A 21876-nucleotide genomic window follows, 5' to 3' on the forward strand; every position below is an offset into this window, starting at 1 on the left:
TAATAGTAAATATACTTATGCAAAAATATAAATTTTTGCAATATAACCATTAATCTCTGCTGCGTGTATCCCTGTATGTGTGTGTCTCTTTGTGTGTCTGAGTGAAATTGTGGAAGGAACTGCATCATTTTTTCTATTCTGTTTTCTAGTCTCTTTTACTTTATTCTATTTCACTATATATTATTATATTGTATATCTATGAATTAAGCAAATTTTGTTAAGACCACTTCACATGCAGCACTCAGAACTTTGTATTGTCTCACATTAGGATGCACAGAATGCTCAGTTATTCCCAGAATGATGCTAGGTTGAATTAATAATAAAGTAAGTAATAATGAGATTCTCATTTGTAAAGTTAATTTTACCTGCACCTGCATCCCTATATAATTACCAGTGTCCTGTGAGTGGCCAAACTTGTTTCATACTGTTAGACAAAATTTATCTAGGGATAAAATAGAGACAGAAAAGAGAGGACCTAATTTCATGTAAAGGCATAGTAAGAACAGAAAACATTTAAAACACAAAATATTTCTACAAAGTGATAAAATCTATGAAAACACAAAATTTAGAAACAGAATCTATGGTAATGTTTCATTTTATGTGTCAACTTGACTGGGCTATAGCAGTTTCAGATGTTAATAATTGGTTGTGTCTGTGAGGATGTTTTGGATGACATTAACATTTGAATTGTAGACTGAATAAAGCTGATGGCCTTTCCTACTGTGGTTTTGCTTCATCCAATCCCTTGCAGGCCTGAATATAGTACAAAGTTGAATATTAAAGAAGCTTTTCAGCCAAACTGTCTTTGAGCTGAACCATCAGTCTTCTGCTTTTAGGCTCAGGCTTGAACTGGAACTTACACTATTGACTCTCCTTGCTCTCAGGCCATTGGACTCAAACTAGAACTTGCACCATGCATCTACTGATTTATATGTATTTTATTTGCAATCTCTACCTGCCAAGTATATGACCACTACTTAAATTTTCATCACTATCAAATAGTTTTACCTGGTTTTAATTTTCTATAAATGGAAACATTACTGAATAGTAACATTTATATCTGGCCTTTAAAAATTTAAACACATTTTTGAATGTCTTTATTATATGTAGCAGTGGCTTCCTTATTTTCACTGCTGTGTGTTATTCTGCCACGTGAATGCACCACAGTTTCTTTCTCTGTTCCACCAACATTATGGTTGTTCCCACTTTGGGCCTGTGATAAACAGCCTTTAAAACGGCACCCACTGATTCTTACCTTCTGTTTTGAATTGTGTCATCCCCTCCCCTTGGGGGTGAGTTTAATTAGATATTTCTTTCTAGCAATGTGAATGAGGAGAGGTGATAAGATGCCACCTCTTTCATAAGACTACGTCTTTTGAGTTCTTTTTTTTTTTTTAATTATTTTACTTTAAGTTCTGGGATACATGTGCAGAACGTGCAGCTTTTTTATAAAGATATGCATGTGCCATGGTGGTTTGTTTCACCTAACAACCCGTCATCTAGATTTTAAGCCCCACATGCCTTAGGTATTTTGTCCTAATGTTCTCCCTCCTTATTCCCCCCACCCCAAGACAGAACCCAGTGTGTGATGTTCCCTTCCCTGTGTCCACGTGTTCTCATTGTTCAACTCCCACTTAAGAATGAGAACATGTGGTGTTTGGTTTTCTGTTCCTGTATTTGCTGAGAATGATGGTTTCCAGCTTCATCTATGTCCCTGCAAAGGACATGAACACATTCTTTTCTATGTCTGGATAATATTCCGTGGTATATGTACCACATTTTCTTTTCATCACTGGTCATTAGAGAAATGCAACTTTAGTGACTTTTTTTAGCTCTCTTAGGCTCTGAGGGAACTGTTAGCTGCTTCCTGGAGACAACCATAAGGAAAAAAAAAATCACATACTACAAGCCAACAACCAAATGAGTCTGAGGTCTCTCAGTGACTGACTGTGTGTCTGACTTGGAAGCGCATGTGTGTCTGCGGTGGAGCCGTGAGATGACCGCAGCCCTTGTTGCCTCCTGTCTCTTATCTTTTGATGTATTCATTATTATGTTTTTAAAAGAACTAAGACCACCAATACAACTAGAAATAGAAGTGGTGATAATTACTATGTCTATTTTATATCTCATCCATGGAAAATGTATTTTAAAATCTTTTCAAGTATGATATTTTCTCTGGCATCTTAAAAGCATGGGCACTGTGCAGATGTTATACTTCTTATATTTTGGTAAAAGTATTTTCCTAGAAATTTAAAAATTGATGTCAAGTACCAAATTTGTTTAAATAACATTATTGATGATACCATTAAGGTTATAATTAATATTTTAAAATCACTTTATTTTTTTCAAAATTGGTATTGCTAAGCTATTTGAAATTTTCATTGTTTTGAAAATCAATGCTGTATCTTTTTGAGAATTTTATTTTATGTTTCTTTTCTACTACCTTATTTCATGTATTTCTTTTTACTATTTCTTTTATCATTGTATTTTATTTGCCATTTAATTTTGATTGAAGTCGACATTGAGTGACTTATTTTCAGCATTTCTTATTTCCAAATGTATGCCTTTACAAGCTCCTCTTTCTTTTACATGCCACTTTAGTTTTTAGGCAAGTTTTAGAAACCAACACTATGTGAACATGGAATGTGTACTTGTACTGTCACCAGTGAGTTATGTGAATACACAAAGACTTGTCTTTCACAGAAATCTGTTAAGGACACCATGTTTTGAAAGGTGAGGATTGATATGGTGATCTGCAAGAGAAGTCATGAAACAGAATGAGAAAAGTGACTTCAAAGTGTGTGTCTATGTTGTACTACAACATAGGAGGCACATTAAGGCACTGAGGGGACAGCACCTAGTGAGAGTGTGTTCCAGTGAGCTTAGGCTTCTCCTTTTGGATTTGTTTTATAATTTATTCAAAAAAGAAATATTAATTATGCAACTACTACATTACAGACACTGCCCTAATGAGTTGGCATATAACCATGAAAAAGGGTTATAGTCTCTGCCTTCATGGGATGAATATACTTACAAAATAAGAGAAAGCCAATAAATGCAATATAATTTAAGTAGGTATAAATGTTAGGAACCAAGGTAAAGCAAGCTAAGAAAACAGAGTTGGAAGAATGACCTTTTAAATCCAATGGCCAGAAAAGTCTTGTTTGAGGCCTAGAGGTTTGAGGAGGGATAAATGAAGTGAGGGAACAAAACTTTGGAAGGTGTCAGAGAACAATGTTCCAGGTTTCATGAGTAGAAAAGACAAAATCCCTGAGATAAAAGTGGGCTTAGAATCGAGAAATGGCACAAAGTACACGCCTGGAGTGAAGGGGAAAAAGGAGTGAGTGGCAAGAGATGTGTTTGAAGAGTAATTCCAGGGCAATAGACCTTCTTGAGAAGTTTTTATTAAATACTGTGAATAAAGAAGAAAAAGGGATGAATGTATTAGTAAAGTTTTATTCCTTGAAGTACATTTATCAGTAGGTAGTTTGCACTGTACACTTGTGTTTTTTATGTGGATTACAGAACGAGATTATAGATTAATGCTTCAAAATATGTGAGTGGAAGTGAGAGGCAAGTACAGAGAGAAGACGGAAAGAAAGCTAGTGACAGAATGAGATGAGAGAGAGTGGGAAAGAGAGAGCATTGATTTATAAAGTAATGAAGAGTACAGGATTGGATCTGAGCCAATAAATCAGGCATTCACCAGGGAGTTTGAAATTTAATTTAAAAAGAAGAAATCATACAAATTATTGATGGTAAAAAATGAATTATTCGGTAAAATTAAGAACCAATGAAGAATTTTTGTTCTCCAATCTATGTAGGGAGTAAGGGATTGCAAAACAAATTTGAAGTGCCTTTTAGTTAAGCTGTGCCAATGTGTCACAGAGACAGCAGTTCCTATCCCAATGGAATTAGAGTTTTAGTGAACACATAAATACCTTGTCTTCAGCATGTTAAATTGTGCACTCATGCAGGTGCCAAATGGTGTTCAAAATGATGCGTGTTAGAGATTTAGAGATCAAGGTAAGTCATATCAAGAGTCAGCTGCAAAATACAATAGGAGAGATGGGGAAAGGCTTATGTCAATCTTATAAGGAGAGATAGAGGACAAACAGAGTATAAAGAGAGAAAGCACAATCATACTCATGATCTCCCAAGACTACACATGCTTTTCTACATTCACATAAACCTGTGACCATGCAAAATTTCACACATGAAACCAACAAGACTGCAAAGCTGTTGAGGAAGGTGATGTAGCAATATATCCTATAGCTCTTTTTTCTGAACCTTATGTACAGGAGCTCCAATGTGATAGCAAGAGGGCAAGACTTTTTCCTGTTTTTTATAGAATAGTATTAAGTATAGTAAAGGTAATCAGTAAATACATATTTAATAATTACATTTTTAAAGAAATGAATTGTAAACCATGGACCTGAGGAATGGAGTCTTTTAAAAATAGAATCCATATTTAAGGTGATAAAGAAGCTGATAAAGGAAATGAGGTTTGATGCTGGAGCGATGGGCATGAGACTGAGAGATTAAGCAGGTACAAAATTAAAACATGTACATTTTCTCTTCTGCTTACCCTCATCTGACATAGGACATGAAACCAGGTGTGTATGAAGACTTTGTAAAGGTTATTGGATTAAGGTGCTATAAAAAGATGTAAGGTTACAGAAAATGTCTACCAGATATAACTCTATGTAAACCTTAGTCTTAGAAGGTCAAACAAAGGTGCTGGAACCTAGTTTTATTTCTGAACCCAACACACATTGGAGATTATACAAATGCATGTTGGAATAATAGGTCAGCATACAGTCATTGACTAAGGGACTGGATGTTTTGAGAAATGTTTGTAGACTTGGAAGTGATCTTTTCTCAAATAAAAATACCAGTTATAAAACTTACTTGGAAAAATCCACAAAATATGTGTGATAAATTGATTTTCATGATATATAGCCTTATTTTATCTTGATGAGTTTCTGTTGTACCAAGAGTGACTAAGATACCAGATATTCCTTAGAACGTACACAGAGTTCAGTGGACATTTTACTGTATCGTTGTAAAAAGTAATGCAGAGGACCAAGGTTCCAGGCTTTTGTCCTGGTGGGACAATATATTTCTTTTCCTCACTTTGTCCTTGTTTTTTTCTTTATAGAGCATAATATATATGTTATTATATAGAGAGAATAAAATATACAATGTATAATTATATACTATACAATAGTATATATAATATATATAAAGTAATTTCCCTTTAAGTCACAGCCAAAGCCCAACTTCTTCCCTGGAATTTTCATTGCCCCATTTCCACACCTACAACATTTGATGTGTGTTTCTGTCATAGCACTTGCAATGCAGCTTTCAAATTTCTTCTTTGGAATTGCGCTCTGTTTACACTGTGGGTTTTTTTCCAAGAAATTTTGCCTTATTTTTCTAAAACGAAATTAAACTTCTCTATATCCCATGCTACCTGTTGGCAGAAAACATCTTTCCATTCAGTTTCAACAGAGACCATGAGCAATTGATGGCAATTGCTTCCACATTCCAAAATGAGACATGGATCCGCTATTCTAAGGGAGGCGGGTTGCTGCATTGTGGTCTTTTTGAGAGTGTTTGACAGATACTACTGAAATGAAAGCTGGCTGGCAAATATAGGACCTCTAACATATTTGATGGATTAAATTGTGAAGTGTACCCTTACGCATCCCTCATGTATTATTCACTAATGGGGAAAAAAAGAATTGTGTCCTTTTTTTTTTGTACTTTAGATTCTGGGGTACATGTGCAGATATGGAAGATTGTTGCATAGTACATTCATGGCAAGGTGGATTGCTGCCACCATCCCCCCATCACCTATACCTGACATTTCTCCCCACATTATCCCTCCCCCCCACCCTCCCTCCCCCTATCCCTCACCTAGCCTCCCCCAATGGACCCCAGTGTGTGATGCTCCCCTCTCTGTGTCCATCTATCTTTGACTTTTTAAATTACAGATCTGAAAACTTTAAGCCTATTCTCAACAGCCTCAATAACCATGTATATATTCTTCTTCTTGAAAGAATTTCCCGGATATTCTCTGATTTCTGCTAACCGTCATTCGCTTCAAATGAGTAGGTTTTGTTGAGACATTTGCCTTTTTACAAGTTTAAAGTAGAGTGAATTGTTCCTATTTTCTCCTCATGGAGACCAATCAACTCTGACTTCTTTGAGCCTCCATATAATCTCAAATCTGAATCAAAGTGTTCTGTGCAATTGTGCAATTCATGGTCTGTCACTTCCACATTATCTGTAGAGCTAGTTTTAGGAAAGAATTTGCTCAATAATAAACATTTCTCGCATTGATTTTTGAAAAATTTATTATAAATGAGTGCAGAATTTTTCCGTAGACAGGAAAAGTGTTACAAAACAAAATCATATAAATTATTTTCTTTCTGTGCTGTGAAAAGCAAGGTTTCATAAAGACCCTAACATACCAGATGGAGAACAGCATTGATAGGAAATATGTTGTAGAATAAAGTCATTCTCCCTGTCCATGTAAATCTGAGATAATATTTAATTGTGCAGCAGAAAAAAAAAAAAAAACCCTCTCTAGAGTTTCTTTAATGCATGTGTTTTTTAGTGGTTCTATATATGGTGCAATTATGTAAATTAACCTTTCATTCCATTTTTAATTTTAAATGCAAAATACTTTCCATTAATTATCTTCCTTTAATTTTATTTACCCAATTTCCAAAAAGATTGGATACATTTTTCTTTTTGCAAAGAAGTTGTCATAATCAGGGAGTTGTTTATTTTCTGAAACATCACATTAAAATTTTTTGCCATCTTGTTTTCAATTTATTAACTTAACATTTAAAATGAGAAGTCTTAAGTGGTATATAAAAAATAGACTTTTTCTCTCTGCTCTAAAAGTAAACCCACTAGTACTCTAAAACTAATTTACAAATGCATAGACACACACACACACGCACTTTCAGTGCACAAATACAACCTTTAGTAAGGGACTAAGATAGATGACAAGTAATAAAAATCAGCCTGAAAGTTAAGAGAAATGGGTGTAAAACTATCAGATTCATATATTCTGAAAGCTTATTTTTTAAATCGGTTTCTGCTTAGATTCCCATTATAAATTTCTATCAGGCAGATAGAGATTTCTCCCCACTTTGTTCCTCATGTGTAATAAATTCTGGTAGGAAAAGTGGCAATCCAATGAAGCTGATTTTATTATTGGTTGTGCTTCATGATCATATGAGCCCAGCAGAATAAGAGGTACTTTACTCTTTTTCAGAGAGGAACCAAAAAAAAGTACAATGTTATTTTTTATTTTACCAGGAATCAGGATAAAGTGAGAACTGGAGCAAGAATCACTAATGGAAAGTCAATAATTGTCACTGATAGGCACAACAGCGTTATGTGACAGAAACAATGCCTATAGCTAATAACACCCAATTCCATCCTTCTTCATTCCTACTGCTGGGCATCCCAGGGCTAGAAGATGTGCACATTTGGATTGGAGTCCCTTTTTTCTTCCTGTATCTTGTTGCACTCCTGGGAAACGCTGCTGTCTTGTTTGTGATCCAGACTGAGCAGAGTCTCCATGAGCCTATGTACTACTTTCTGGCCATGCTGGATTCCGTTGACCTGTGCTTATCCACAGCCACCATCCCCAAAATGCTGGGCATCTTCTGGTTCAGCCTCAAGGAAATATCTTTTGAAGGCTGTCTTTCTCAGATGTTCTTCATCCATTTCTTCACTGTCATGGAGAGCATTGTGTTGGTGGCCATGGCCTTTGACCGCTACATTGCCATTTGCAAACCCCTTCGATACACCATGATCCTCACCAGCAAAATCATCAGACTCATTGTAGGCATTGCTGTCCTGAGGAGCCTGTACATGGTCGTTCCACTGGTGTTTCTTCTCTTAAGGTTGCCCTTCTGTGGACACCGTATCATCCCACATACTTATTGTGAGCACATGGGCATTGCTCATCTGGCCTGTGCCAGCATCAAAGTCAACATTATGTTTGGTCTTGGCAGCATTTCTCTCTTGTTATTGGATGTGCTCCTTATTATTCTCTCCTATGTCATGATCCTTTATGCAGTCTTCTGCCTTCCCTCCTGGGAAGCTCGATGCAAAGCTCTCAACACCTGTGGCTCTCACATTGGTGTTATCTTAGCCTTTTTTACACCAGCATTTTTCTCTTTCTTTACACACCGTTTTGGCCATGATATTCCTCCATATATCCACATTTTCTTGGCTAATCTATTTGTGGTTGTTCCACCAGCCCTGAATCCTGTAATCTATGGAGTCAGGACCAAACAGATTAGGGAGAAAGTGCTGAGGATTTTCTTCAAGACAGATCACTAGCCAATTGAAGTTTGGAGGGTCTCTGTTAGCATTCTTGATTCTTCCATTTTTAAAAAGTAAAGTTATCTTATTTCTGATATAGTAAAAAAAAAAAAAGGGAAGGCAGAGTGGAATATCACAACCAATAACTTTATTTAACTGTGAATTGAAGCTTTTGCTTTTAAGGGCAGTTATTTACATATTAGAATTTTTATAAACTCTACTTTTCCAAGTTTAAAAAAATTTTATTTCTGGATCCCCAAGACAGTCCTTATAAAGTATATATTATTTTTTCCACTTTTGTGATGAATATCTTGATATTTGGAAAATTTAAGTGATGTATTTATATTCCATGTTTCGTACAAAGCAGTAATTTAAGCCAATTACATTGCCTCCAAATTATGATCATTTTTTCTTATTCCAGGATGTTTAAGAATTGAATAGAATACAGTTGCTATTTTCAGAGATCATAGACGAATTAAGTGGTTAGGCAGAATTCATAAAATAATTAAGTTTTCCCAAATAGTAATATCACCCTACTCTAAATGCAGTATATGTATAAAGAGACATTGATAAGAATACTTTACTCTCATACACTCACATTGTGCTCACCATAATCCGACCTTAGTCGTTACTACAATTTTCCTCATGCCACATAATGATGCAATCATAGTAATGAACTTAAAGATTAAAGTATAAAAAGGATATAAACATAACATACATTCATAAATATTTTATTTATTTTTTATTTACTTATTTAAATAACATTTATACAATACGTAATATGAATGTACAGATGTATGCAGATATAGATGTCAGTACTTCTACCATGTTTCATGTGTAGGTTTGCAAGCAGTAGAAGAATTCAAAAACATAGTTGTTTGTCTTTAAGCACTTACATTGGGAAAGAAGATAAAATAAGTTTGTCCTAAAGTAGTGCTAATAAATGTTTTTTCCTCTGAGGATTTGCAAGTTGTGTGATAATTATCAATTTCCTTCATAGAGGAATAACAAAAAATTTGGAGGAAAATGGCTTAGGAAGAAGGCCTTGAATATATGTTCTTTATTGCTGCTCTCTGTCCGCCATTTATATGGTTAAGATACAGAATTAGGCAGTAGATCACACAAGTCACATGTTGAGTCTGTAAAGCAAAGATACATAAATTTAACTGTGACACAGTCATCTCCTACCAAAAGCAGCCAGTAGGTAATTCACTGGACAGCCAGACTGGAACAGAATATACTTGTGCAGAAATAGTTTTTGCCTTCTCCCCACAGACACCGTGCAGTAGTTGAGCACATTCTGTCTTGGAAGCAGGAAAGCTACAAAGGCTTCTTACAAAAATGATAATTTATGTTTATTTTATGTCTCTTTGCTTTTAAGTCTCCTCAACAGGGAAATGTGTTAACATCAGATGTGGTGTATTTATTAAGAATCCCAAGTGGTAAAGTGATTATCTTGGAAGAAGAAAGAATAAAGATGACAATCAAATTGAAAGAGCCCATGCCAAGGCTCGTGTGGTGGAACAAGAAACTAGATGGCATCTAACATGATTTGGTTGTGTCCCCACTCAAATCTCATCTTGAATATTTGCTCCCATAATTCCCTCATGCTGTGGAAGGGACCCAGTGGGAGATAACTGAATCATGGGGGCAGTTCCCCCATACTGCTCTTGTGGTAGTAAACTTCCTAGAGATTTGTTGAGTGGCTTTGACCAAAATGCTGATAATGATATGGACAATGAAATCCAGTCTGAGATGGTCTCAGATGGAGATGAGGAACTTATTGGGAACTGGAACACACTTGTTGGGGAATGGAACTTTTTATGTTTTAGCAAAGAAACTGGCGGCATTTCACCCTTGCCCTAGAGATTTGTAAAACTTTGAACTCGAGAGAGATGATTTAGGGTATCTGGCAGAATAAATTTCTAAGCAGCAAAGCATTCAAAATGTGACTTGGGTGCTGTTAAAGTTATTCTGTTTTATAAGGGAAGCAGAGCATAAAAGTTCAGAAAATTTGCAGTCTGACCATGTGATATAAAAGAACATCCCATTTTCTGAGGAGAAACTCAAGCCAGTTGCAGAAATTTGCAAAAGTAACATGGAGATAATATCTCATTGTAGTTTTGATTTGCATTTCTATGATGATCAGTAATGATAAGCATCGTTTCATATATTTGCTGGCAATCTATATGTCTTCTTTTGAGTAATGTCTATTAAAATCTTTTGCCACCAGGTATGGTGGCTCATTCCTATAATCCCAGCACTTTGGGAGGCTGAAGTGGGCAGATTATTTGAGTCTAGGAGTTGGAGCCTAGGCAAAGGACAAAAACTCATCTCTACAAAAAATACAAAATTAGCTGGGCCTGGTGGCACATGCCTGTAGTCCCAGCTACTCAGGAGGCTGAGGTGGGAGGATTGCCTGAGCCCAGGAAGTGGAGGTTGCAGTGACAAAAGAAAGGAAGAAAAGAAGAAAAAGATCGTTTGCCCATTTGTAAATCAATTACTTATTACTATCATTTTGCTATTGAGTTGTTTGAGCTTCTCATATAATTTAGTTATTATACCTTGTTAAGTGGAGCAGTTTGCAAATACTCTCTTGTTTTGTGGGTTTTCTCTTCACTTTGTTGGTTGTTTTCTTTGCTGTGTCAAACTCTAGCTTAATGTGATCCCATTTATTCATTTTTTCTCTCGTTACCTGTGCTTTTGAGGACTTACTCAAGGAATTTTTGCCCAAACTAATAACCTAGAGTGTTTCTCAAATGTTTTCTTCTAGTAATTTTATGGCTTTGAGTCTTATGTGTGTCTTTAATCCCCTGTATACTTATACCACATGCACATTGTATTTTTTAAAAAGAATATATTGAATGGTACTTTCTCATTTAAAAACTGTTTATAAAAATTTATCATACATATAAAAAATTTAAAAATAAAACAGAACGACCATATAGCTACATTCAACAATTATAAATATTTTCTCATATTTTACAATCCCTCTCACATATAATTTCTTACTGAATGAGAGAAAACCCGATGAATACAATATAATTTTAGGTAGGTAAAAGTGTTAGAAATCAAAATAAAGCAGGCTAAGAAAATAGATTTGGAAGGGTTACCATTTTAAATCCAATGGCCTGAAAGAGCTTCTTTGACATCTGATCATTTGAGGAGAGATGAATGAAGTGAAGGAGCAAGACTTCGGAAGGTATCAGAGAACAGTGTTCCAGGGGTTAGGAGCTGAAAAGGCAAAATCCTTGGGATATAGGTGAGCTTAGAATACAGAAATGGCACAAAGTACATGCCTGGAGTGGAGGGAAGAGGAAAAAGGAGTGAGTGGTAAGAGATGCTGTCTGGTTTGTGATTCAGACTGAGCAGAGTCTCTATGAGCCCATGTACTGCTTCCTGGCCATGTTGGATTCCATTGACCTAGGCTTGTCTATAGCCAACATCCCCAAAATGCTAGGTATGTTCTGGTTCAGTCTCAAGAACATAATATCTTTTGGAGGCTGCCTTTCTTAGATGTTCTTTATCCATTTCTTCACTGTCATGAAGAGCACTGTGTTGGTGGCTATGGCCTTTGGCCGCTACATTGCCTTTTGCAAACCCCTTCGGCACACTATGATCCTCACCAGCAAAATCATTAGCCTCATAGCAGGCATTGCTGTCCTGAGGAGCCTGTGCATGATTGTTTCACTGCTGTTTCTCCTTCTGAGGCTGCCCTTCTTTGGGGACCATAACATCCCTTATACTTGCTTTGAGCACATGAGCTTTGCCTGCCTGGCCTGTGCCAGCATCAAAGTCAACATTATGTTTGGCCTTGGCACGATTTCCTTATTGTTACTAAATGTGCTTCATATTATTCTCTCCTCTATTTGGATCCTCTATTCAGTCTTCTGCCTGCCCTCCTGGAAAGCTTTACTAAAACCACCCAACACCTGTGGTTCGCATATTGGTGTTATCTTAGCTTTTTTTACTCCAGAATTTTTTTTCTTTCTTGACACATTATTTTGGCCATAGTATCCAACAATATACACATATTTGATTGAACCACCTATATGGGGTTGTTGCATCAGCCCTCAATCCTGTAATCTATGGAGTCAGGACCAAGCAGGCTCAGGACAGAGTAATGAAGTATCAGTCCTCAAGACTGATCACTAATCCACTGGAGATCTGTCTTAGAATTCAGGTTTCTTCCATTGTTAAAAATATAGTTATCTTTTGTCTAACCTAATAGAAAGTAAGTACACAGAGCGAAATGTTGCAATAAATAACAACATGTTACAAATAACATTATTTATTTGTAAATTGAAACCTTTATCTTTAAAGGTAATAATGAGAATATTGGAATTTGTATTAAATCTACTTTTGCTAGTATGTTCATTTCAGTTTCTGGATTCTCAAGACAATTCTATGAAGTTTATGTTACTTTTTCCACTATTTTGATGACTATATTGATGTCTGGAAGGTTAAGTAATTTATTCAAATTCCATATTTAATAGAAAGTAATAATTTAGTCAATTAGGTTGCCTCCAAATTATAATCATTTTTTTCTTATTCTAAGATGTTAAAAAATTGAACAGAATACAGAATAAAATCGCTATTTTAAAAAGAATATGAACAGTGTAAGTGGCTGCCAGGATTCTTAAAACAATATTTACAACTTGCCCTAACATAACAATATTATCCCCCTATACATGCACTGTATAGACAGTGATAATTATACTTTACACACATACAATCTTATTGTTCTTACCAAAATCCTACTCAGTAGTTACTATAATTTCTTTCACACACACAAAAAAGCAGGCAGTCATTAAATTAGAATTTAACTTTGATCATAGAGAAGCAGAGAGGAAAATAGTAGTTACCAGAGGTTGGGAAGGTCAGGGAGGAGGGGGCCTCTTACCATACCAAACATATATATATGTACGTATGTATATCTTTTCCTTCTCCATCTCCCATTGCAATTTGTTTATTATATTATATATTATATCAAGCAATTATGTCAGTCTGCTTATTATATCAATTTGCTTGTTATATCATTTGCTTATTATATCTGCTTGCCATTTACATGGTATAAAGGTTGTTTACCCTTAAAGGTATTGTGTGTGTGTATTTTCTTTTCCCTTTACATGTTTTCCTACAGAACTCACCCCAAAACTTGATGGTTTAAAATGGTAAATCAAACAAGCAATGGGGAAAGTATTCCCTATTTAATAAATTGTATTGGGAAAACTGGCTAGCCATATACAGAGAGCTGAAACTGGATCCCTTCCTTATACCTTATACAAAAATTAATTCCAGATGGATTAAGGATTTAAACATAAGACCTAACACCATAAAAACCCTAGGAGAAAACCTATATACTACCATTCAGGACATAGGCATAGGCAAGGACTTCATGACTAAAACATCGAAAGCAATGACAACAAAAGCCAAAATAGAAAAATGAGATCAAATTAAACTTAAGAGCTTCTGCACAGCGAAAGAAACTGTTACTAGAGTGAACTGGCAACAAAAAAAATGGGAAAAAATTTTTGCAATCTACCCATCTGACAAAGGACTAATATCCAGAATCTACAGAGAACTTAAACAAATTTACAAGAAAAAAACAACCCCATCAAAAAGTGGATAGAGGATGTGAACAGACACTTTTCAAAAGAATACATTTCTAAAGCCAACAAACATAAGAAAAAAAACTCGTCACTGGTCATTAGAAACATCCAAATCAAAACCACATTGAGATACCATCTCATGCCAGTTAGAATGGTGATCATTAAAAAAAATCAAGAGACAACAGATGCCAGAGAGGATTATAAATCATTCTACTATAAAGACACATGCACACATATGTTTATTTTGGCACTCTTTACAATAGCAAAGACTTGGAACCAACCAAAATGCCTATCAGTGATAGACTGGGTAAAGAAAATGTGGCACATATGCACCATGGAATACTGGGCAGCCATAAAAAAGGATGAGTTCATGTCCTTTGCAGGGACATGGATGAAGCTGGAAACCATCATTCTCAGCAAACTGACACAAGAACAGAAAACCAAACAACGCATATTCTCACTCATAAGTGAGTGCTGAACGATGAGAACACATGGACACCAGGGAACGGAACATCACACAGTGGTGCCTGTCAGGGAGTGGGGGCTAGAGGAGGGATAGCAGGGGGTGGGGGGATTGGGGAAGGCTAACATTAGGAGAAATACCTAATGTAGATGACAGTGGGGGCAACAAGCCACCATGGCACGTGTATACCTATGTAACAAAGCTGCCCATTCTGCACATGTACACCAGAACTTAAAGTATTTTAAAGAATGGTAAATCAAATATTCTACTGTGTTCGCAGATTCTGTAGGTCAGGGCTTCTGAAAGAGGTTAGTAAGGAAGGCTCTTTTCTCTCTACAAAATCTAGAGCCTCAGTTGAGGTGACTCAAATAGCTGAGAATTACTTAAACAGCTGGGGCTTGATAATCCAGGGCTAGTTTATTCACTTCCATGCCTGGTGCTTGAGCTGGGACCCTGGATGGGTGGGTTCAGCTGAGACTTCTGAATAGAGCAGCTACACCCTGGAGCACCATTCATTTATGCCATCTCAAAAATAGTTGAGTCTCTTGTTTGGAAGCTCAGGCTTCTCAGAACAAACTTATTTAACATCTGATTTAGATGCATGGCCTTTTATGCAATAAGAAATAACAAAATGTCACTTCTTTAGTCAATATCACAAATTGACACTTGATGAAAGGAGGATCAAGAAACTGGCAAATTTTTAAACCACTGTATTAATATTGATAATTTACTCTTGCCTCATGTGTCTTCAGTGCTTTTTAAAAAATTTCTTTGCTCTCTCTGTTTCATTCTGATTATTTAAATCCCACTAACCTAAATCAGAGGTTAGCACTGTTTTTTCTCTAAAAGGACAGATGGTAAATATTTTGGGCTTTGGGGCCAGTTATGGTGTCTGTTACATATTCTTCCTCCTTCTCCTTATTCTTTACTAACTTTTTCTGAAGAGAAAAACTATTTTTAGCTTACTGACTGGAAAAGAGCAGGGCATGAAATTAATTTGGCCCACAGTTTACAGCTTGTTCCAAGATTTCCTTAGAATGACCAATATTCTCTTACAATCTTCTGTCAAGTTTATATATTTTTGTTGTTAGTACTTTTTATTTCTAGGACTTCATTTTGATTCTTCTTATGGGCTCCAGTTCCCTTGGGAAAGTCTCCACCTTGTCAACTATTTTCTGGACTATATTGATCACAATAATCCTAAAGTCCCTGTATGATATGTCCAGTATTTGAAAAATTGTAGATGCTTTTGAAGGTATTATTCTGCTACAGAAAATATTTATTTTGTTTTTTTTTGTCAGATTTCACCAGTATATCATCTTTGTAAGAATCTATCTACTACTGAGATGTAGCTTTCCAGAAGTATTTACTATACTATGTCCTTCTTGGTATGTCCTGAACACTAATTTTTGTCTCCTTAGCACTGCAAGACTGCCAAAAATTATGAGCTGCTTTTTGTTTGCCATGTCCATTTGCCTTATGCAAATTTAGATTAAGTAAGTGGCTCTATGAAAAGAACGGTTCAGATTTTGTTGCTCACTTTTTTGTACATCTTTTCTTTTCCCCCCCCATTTATTTATTTTATTGCATTTTAGGTTTTGGGGTACGTGTGAAGAACATGCAAGATTGTTGCATAGGTACACACGTGGCAGTGTGATTTGCTGCCTTCCTCCCCATCACCTACATCTGGCATTTCTCCCCTTGCTATCCCTCCCCAGCTCCCCACCCCCCACCATCCCTCCCCTATTTCCCCTCAAATGACCCCAGTGTGTAGTGCTCCCCCCCCGTGTCCATGTGTTCTCATTGTTCAACACCTGCCTATGAGTGAGAACATGTGGTGTTTGATCTTCTGCTCTTTAATGTGGCACATATACACCATGGAATATTATGCAGCCATCAAAAATGATGAGTTTGGGTCCTTTGTAGGGACATGGATGAACCTTGTGCATCTTTTCATTCTGAGATCTTGGTTACTCATGTCCTAGCTGCTTTTGGAGCTTCCAAATATTTTTTTTTCCCCATTCAGCAGTGATAATTTGTCAAAGCTCTGCAAGTTTTCTTGTGTCTGAGTGGTTGTCTGCCCTCTTTCTCTGCTCCTATAGTCATTAAACAACCAATAGAGAAATGGTGAGTAAGAATTTATGCTCACCTTAGTGAATTTCCATCTCTCCAGGATCCTGGCCTCTTATGTATTCGTTGCCTTATCGAGACTTTAACCTACATGTTTTATGAGAAGGAGGGCAAAGGAAATGTATATATATACACCAGGATTTAAGGATAACAGAGAAGATGCAGACAAAAGAGTAATGGAAACCTGGTGGAATATACTATAGAAGAAGGTGGCAAAGACTTAACTTTCCAGTTGTTAAGTGGGAGGTTAAATTTTTAATTTGGAAAGCAGAAATAATACAGAATCTACCATTGGAAAATAAAGAAGGAGATTATTCTTACCCCATAGTTCCAGCATGGAGAGGAATGTTTCTTAGGTAAACTCTCCAGTGAATATCACGTAGTCAATGCCAAGAACCCAGGGATAATTCCCATCCCAGTGGAAGCAGGGCTACAGCACCACTATAAATACCTACCTTTGCTTATGAAAGTGTGAATCCAGAGAGATATCAGATGATTGCAAAATTGAGACTTTCAGATATATTTGGAAAGAAAGGTAAGATTGCATAATACTGGTTAGGGCTGTGGGAAGCAACATGGGATATGAGGAATGAATTCATGCTAAGCTAAGATAGAGGTGTGGAGGTAAAATACAGACAGTTGGAGAAAAGATAAAGAACACAGAGATAAACTTTTGGCATTTCAAATTTTATACCCAAAAATTATCATGACTATATACTGTCATACATATGCAAATATCTCTTTGCATCCATAATCCTAAACATACAGCTACAGATGAGATGCTGACAGAAAAAAAATCTGTATCGTCTCAGCTCCTTTTTCTTTTTCACTTTATATGCTAGGGATGAAATGTGGATATCAAGAAGTCAAGGACTATATTTTTCTGGTACTGAGAGTGTTGTCAAACCTAGTAAACAAGACCAACAAGTATAATTTTGAATGAAGGAACTAATGAATGAATAAATTGTAAAGCATAACCATGAATGTTGGTAGAGTTGAATTTGTTACCTTGTTTGTTTTTCACGAAATCCAAAAATAAAGTAGGAAAGCAGAAGAGAAATGCTCTTTTATATCTCCATTTCTGATGGGTACCACCCAAATACGAACTCCTACAACTTCCCGGCATTTACCCCTAAAGCCTATCATTTCCACACTGTTTCCAAAATTGATAACATGTAGATGGTTTAGGTTGTTTTACGGCAGCATATGTCATGGGATTGGAAACTGACAGATGTAAGATTAAAACATATATAGGAGGGTTTATTAATCTCAACCTACTGATATTTTGGGCAACATAATTCTTTGCTCTGGGAAGTCTTAGCTTAAGGATGTTTAGCAGCATCCCTGACATCTATACACTAGATACCAGTAGCACTTACACGAAGTTGTGATGATCACAGGTATGCTCCTACATTGTCACATATTCCCTAGGGAAAAAGTTGCCCCTGATTGCACACCACTGGTGCAGAAAATCTATTCTTATTCTTACCAGTTTCAGGACATGAAATGGTGTTCATGACCGTGGGGCAAGGCAGGTAGATGGATGGAAGCTGTGGAATATGGAAGAACAGTGACTACCATGATGCAGAACTGAGAAAATTGCTGTTTGATATAAGTTCATTTTTGGATGTTAGAAATCATGGTCTCAGAGGAGAGAATAAGACCCAGTCTCATCACTGCAGCTGGCAAATATTTGGGGATCTATGAAAACATGTTGGTAGTTAGACTAGATCACTATATACTTCGGGGGAATGTATAAGTGACAGGTTGATTTGCTCAGTGTTTATTAATTAGGAAGAGTGGCTAATTCAGCTCTTAGGAAGGCACCAATTCTGGAGAATGCACCTGGATAATCAGGATTGGGATTGGGATGGGCTTTCTTCTTTGGATAAAATGACAACAATCCTACCTCATGCTCTAGGTAGGACTTGAGAATGACTGAGACACTTATCAGTTAACAAGTAGAGATATCGATCTCCAGAATCTGAAGAAGGCTACATAGAGGGCCACAGAATGTAAGTCCTGAATGGAAACTCACCCTGTAAAGTAGGGCCACTGAGAATTTTGATTTCTGTTCTCAATTTGTATATCTTTTTCTCTTTACCTGCAATAAACTTCCTATACTATTTTGTCTGTAAAAGTGTAGTTGGCTTTGATCTGTTTTACCTCCTACATGGAGCTTCTTTGTCCCAATACATACTGACAATATTTTCCATTTTTTCTACCATAAATACATTTTATTCTGATTTTATTTTTTCAATTATGTCTTCCTCACTATATTGTGAAAGCATTGACCAAGTCTTTTTTTTTCCATTTATTTATTTTATTGCATTTTAGGTTTTGGGGTACGTTTGAAGAACATGCAAGATTGTTGCATAGGTACACACGTGGCAGTGTGATTTGCTGCCTTCCTTCCCATCACCTACATCTGGCATTTCTCCCCTTGCTATCTCTCCCCAACCCCCCACCCCCCACCGTCCCTCCCCTATTTCCCCCAACTGACCCCAGTGTGTAGTGCTCCCCTCCCTGTGTCCATGTGTTCTCATTGTTCAACACCAGCCTATGAGTGAGAACATGCGGTGTTCAATCTTCTGCTCTTCTGTCAGTTTGCTGAGAATGATGGAGACCAAGTATTATTTAAAATTTCTGTCTAGAAGAGCAGAACATCAAACACCGCATGTTCTCACTCATAGGCGGGTGTTGAACAATGAGAACACATGGACACAGGGAGGGGAGCACTACACACTGGGGTCAGTTGGGGGGAAATAGGGGAGGACGGTGGGGGGTGGGGAGCTGGGGAGAGATAGCAAGGGGAGAAATGCCAGATGTAGGTGATGGGGAGGAAGGCAGCAAATCACACTGCCACGTGTGTACCTATGCAACAATCTTGCATGTTCTTCACACGTACCCCAAAACCTAAAATGCAATAAAATAAATAAATGGGAAAAATAAAATAAAATAAAATTTCTGTCTAAATTTCTATTTAGTATCCCCAAATTTCTCTTCTTTTTGCTATTTCTAATAGGTTCCACCTGGACGGCATTCTTTGCTAGAGGCTGTCCAGCTGGAACCTATTAGAAATAGCAAAAAGAAGAGAATTTTTCCTGGGTTAAAGGGGCAATGTTGCTTTTTTTTTTTTATATCTCCATTTCTGACGGGTACCACCCAAATACAAACTTCCACAACTTCCAGGCATTGATCCCTAAAGCCTATCATTTTCACACTGTTTCCAAAATTGTTTCATCTCAGGAAGTTACCCAGCAATAAGCTTCTCCTTTCTTGATTAAAAAAAAAAAATTGGAATAAATAAATCTAACATTTTGTCACTCAAGCTAGTTTCTATATAGCAAACCATTTAATAATAATTTTATTTAGTGTTTTAAAAGGTCCAGAAAAAACATCCAGATCTGGAATTGAGGACAGCTTTGTTGGACTACCAATTTCAACGGTACCTAATATGATATGCCATTTTCCATGCATAAGCAAGGTAAAATAGAATTTGAATACAGTAGAGCCTAGAAAATTAGAAGCTCTGTAGGTGTCCCTGATTGACCTTCATGAGATAATTTCCTATATGAGTTTGAAAATTTGCATATTTGGTAGATAATTAGACCATTTCAATGTAAGATATTGCATAAACTCAAGTTTTACCCCAACTTTAAAAGTCCTTGTGCAAAATGTTTTCATCTGTGCCTTTATTCATGATACAAAATATTTTGGATGAAAATTGCTTTTGGAAGACCAAGTTAAGGTGAAAATTACATTACTAATCATACGGGTCATGCTGGTGGTTGTTATTTCCTCTCTTACTCCTTTGCATGACAAACATGTTTTCTGAGAACTTAATACGTGTGAAGTTTTACGTGCATAAATAAACAAAAGTAAATGTATAGTTTCTGTTTTCAGACGTATATATGTATAATTAAGCATATGTGTTTATATATAAATGATAACTCTAAACATTAATATATATTAATAGATATGACATATATTAATGGTCAAATTCTCTAATAGGAGAATGAATTGGATTACCTAAATTATATTTCATGTGTATTAGCTGCTATATTTGTAACACCACCAGATACAGAGAACAAGGACGTTTATGATTCTCACTTCTTACACTGAATATTACCTGATAAATAGATATCTTCTCCTCTCTCTTCTTGTTCAACCTTTTGTGGAAGAAAGGATCTGGTGAAGAGTAAGGCTAACTCTATTCCTGGAACTATCTGATGTTGAGATAAGGATGGCATGAAGTGTTGATAATATCAAATGAAATAAAAGAAGTATTAAAATGTGATTTTGCGTTTTACCAGGAGTCTGAAGAAAGAAAAAAGTGGAACAAAAATCACTAATGAGAAGCCAATTTCTAACTCTGATACACACAATCGCCAATAGTAGCAAGGAGGATGGCCATTTCTAATGACACGCAGCTCCATCCTTCTTCATTCCTGCTCCAGGGCATCCCAGGGCTGGAAGATGTGCACATCTGGATTGGATTTCCTTTTTTCTTCCTGTATCTTGTTGCACTCCTGGGAAACGCTGCTGTCTTGTTTGTGATCCAGACTGAGCAGAGTCTCCATGAGCCTATGTACTACTTTCTGGCCATGCTGGATTCCGTTGACCTGTGCTTATCCACAGCCACCATCCCCAAAATGCTGGGCATCTTCTGGTTCAGCCTCAAGGAAATATCTTTTGAAGGCTGTCTTTCTCAGATGTTCTTCATCCATTTCTTCACTGTCATGGAGAGCATTGTGTTGGTGGCCATGGCCTTTGACCGCTACATTGCCATTTGCAAACCCCTTCGATACACCATGATCCTCACCAGCAAAATCATCAGACTCATTGCAGGCATTGCTACTCTACGGAGCCTGTGTATGGTGGCTCCACTGGTGTTTCTTCTCCTAAGATTGCCTTTCTGTGAGCACCATATCATCCCTCATACTTACTGTGAGCACATGGGCATTGCCCGTCTGGCCTGTGCCAGCATCAAAGTCAACATAATATTTGGCCTTGGGGATATATTTATTTTATCATTAGATGTAATTTTTATTCTTCTTACCCTCCTGGGAGGCCCGGCTCAAATCTCTCAACACCTGTGGCTCCCACATTGGTGTTATTTTAGCCTTTTTTACACCAGCATTTTTCTCTTTCTTGACACATCGTTTTGGCCACAATATCCCTCAATATATCCACATCCTCTTAGCCAATCTATATGTAGTTGTTCCACCAGCCCTCAATCCTGTAATCTATGGGGTCAGAACCAAGCAGATTCGAAAGCAAGTATTGAGGATCTTTTCCTTAAAAGATGGTTAA

General features: G+C 36.7%; 1 protein-coding gene and 2 pseudogenes across 1 annotated transcript; all 3 read left to right on the top strand.

Annotated features, from left to right (window-relative positions):
- Nucleotides 1-7309: 7309 nt before the first annotated feature.
- LOC108288285 (olfactory receptor 52E8-like) lies at nucleotides 7310-8670 on the top strand. Its single transcript, XM_017507169.2, has one exon. It carries the CDS (start codon nucleotides 7432-7434, stop codon nucleotides 8371-8373), a length of 942 nt encoding a protein of 313 aa, XP_017362658.1. The 5' UTR covers nucleotides 7310-7431; the 3' UTR covers nucleotides 8374-8670.
- A 466-nt stretch (nucleotides 8671-9136) lies between these two features.
- Nucleotides 9137-12787, top strand: LOC108288258 (annotated as a pseudogene).
- A 7880-nt stretch (nucleotides 12788-20667) lies between these two features.
- On the top strand, nucleotides 20668-21876 carry LOC108288259 (annotated as a pseudogene).

Source organism: Cebus imitator, unplaced genomic scaffold, assembly GCF_001604975.1.
Source record: "Cebus imitator isolate Cc_AM_T3 unplaced genomic scaffold, Cebus_imitator-1.0 Scaffold370, whole genome shotgun sequence".
NCBI classification, from domain to species: Eukaryota; Metazoa; Chordata; class Mammalia; order Primates; family Cebidae; genus Cebus; species Cebus imitator.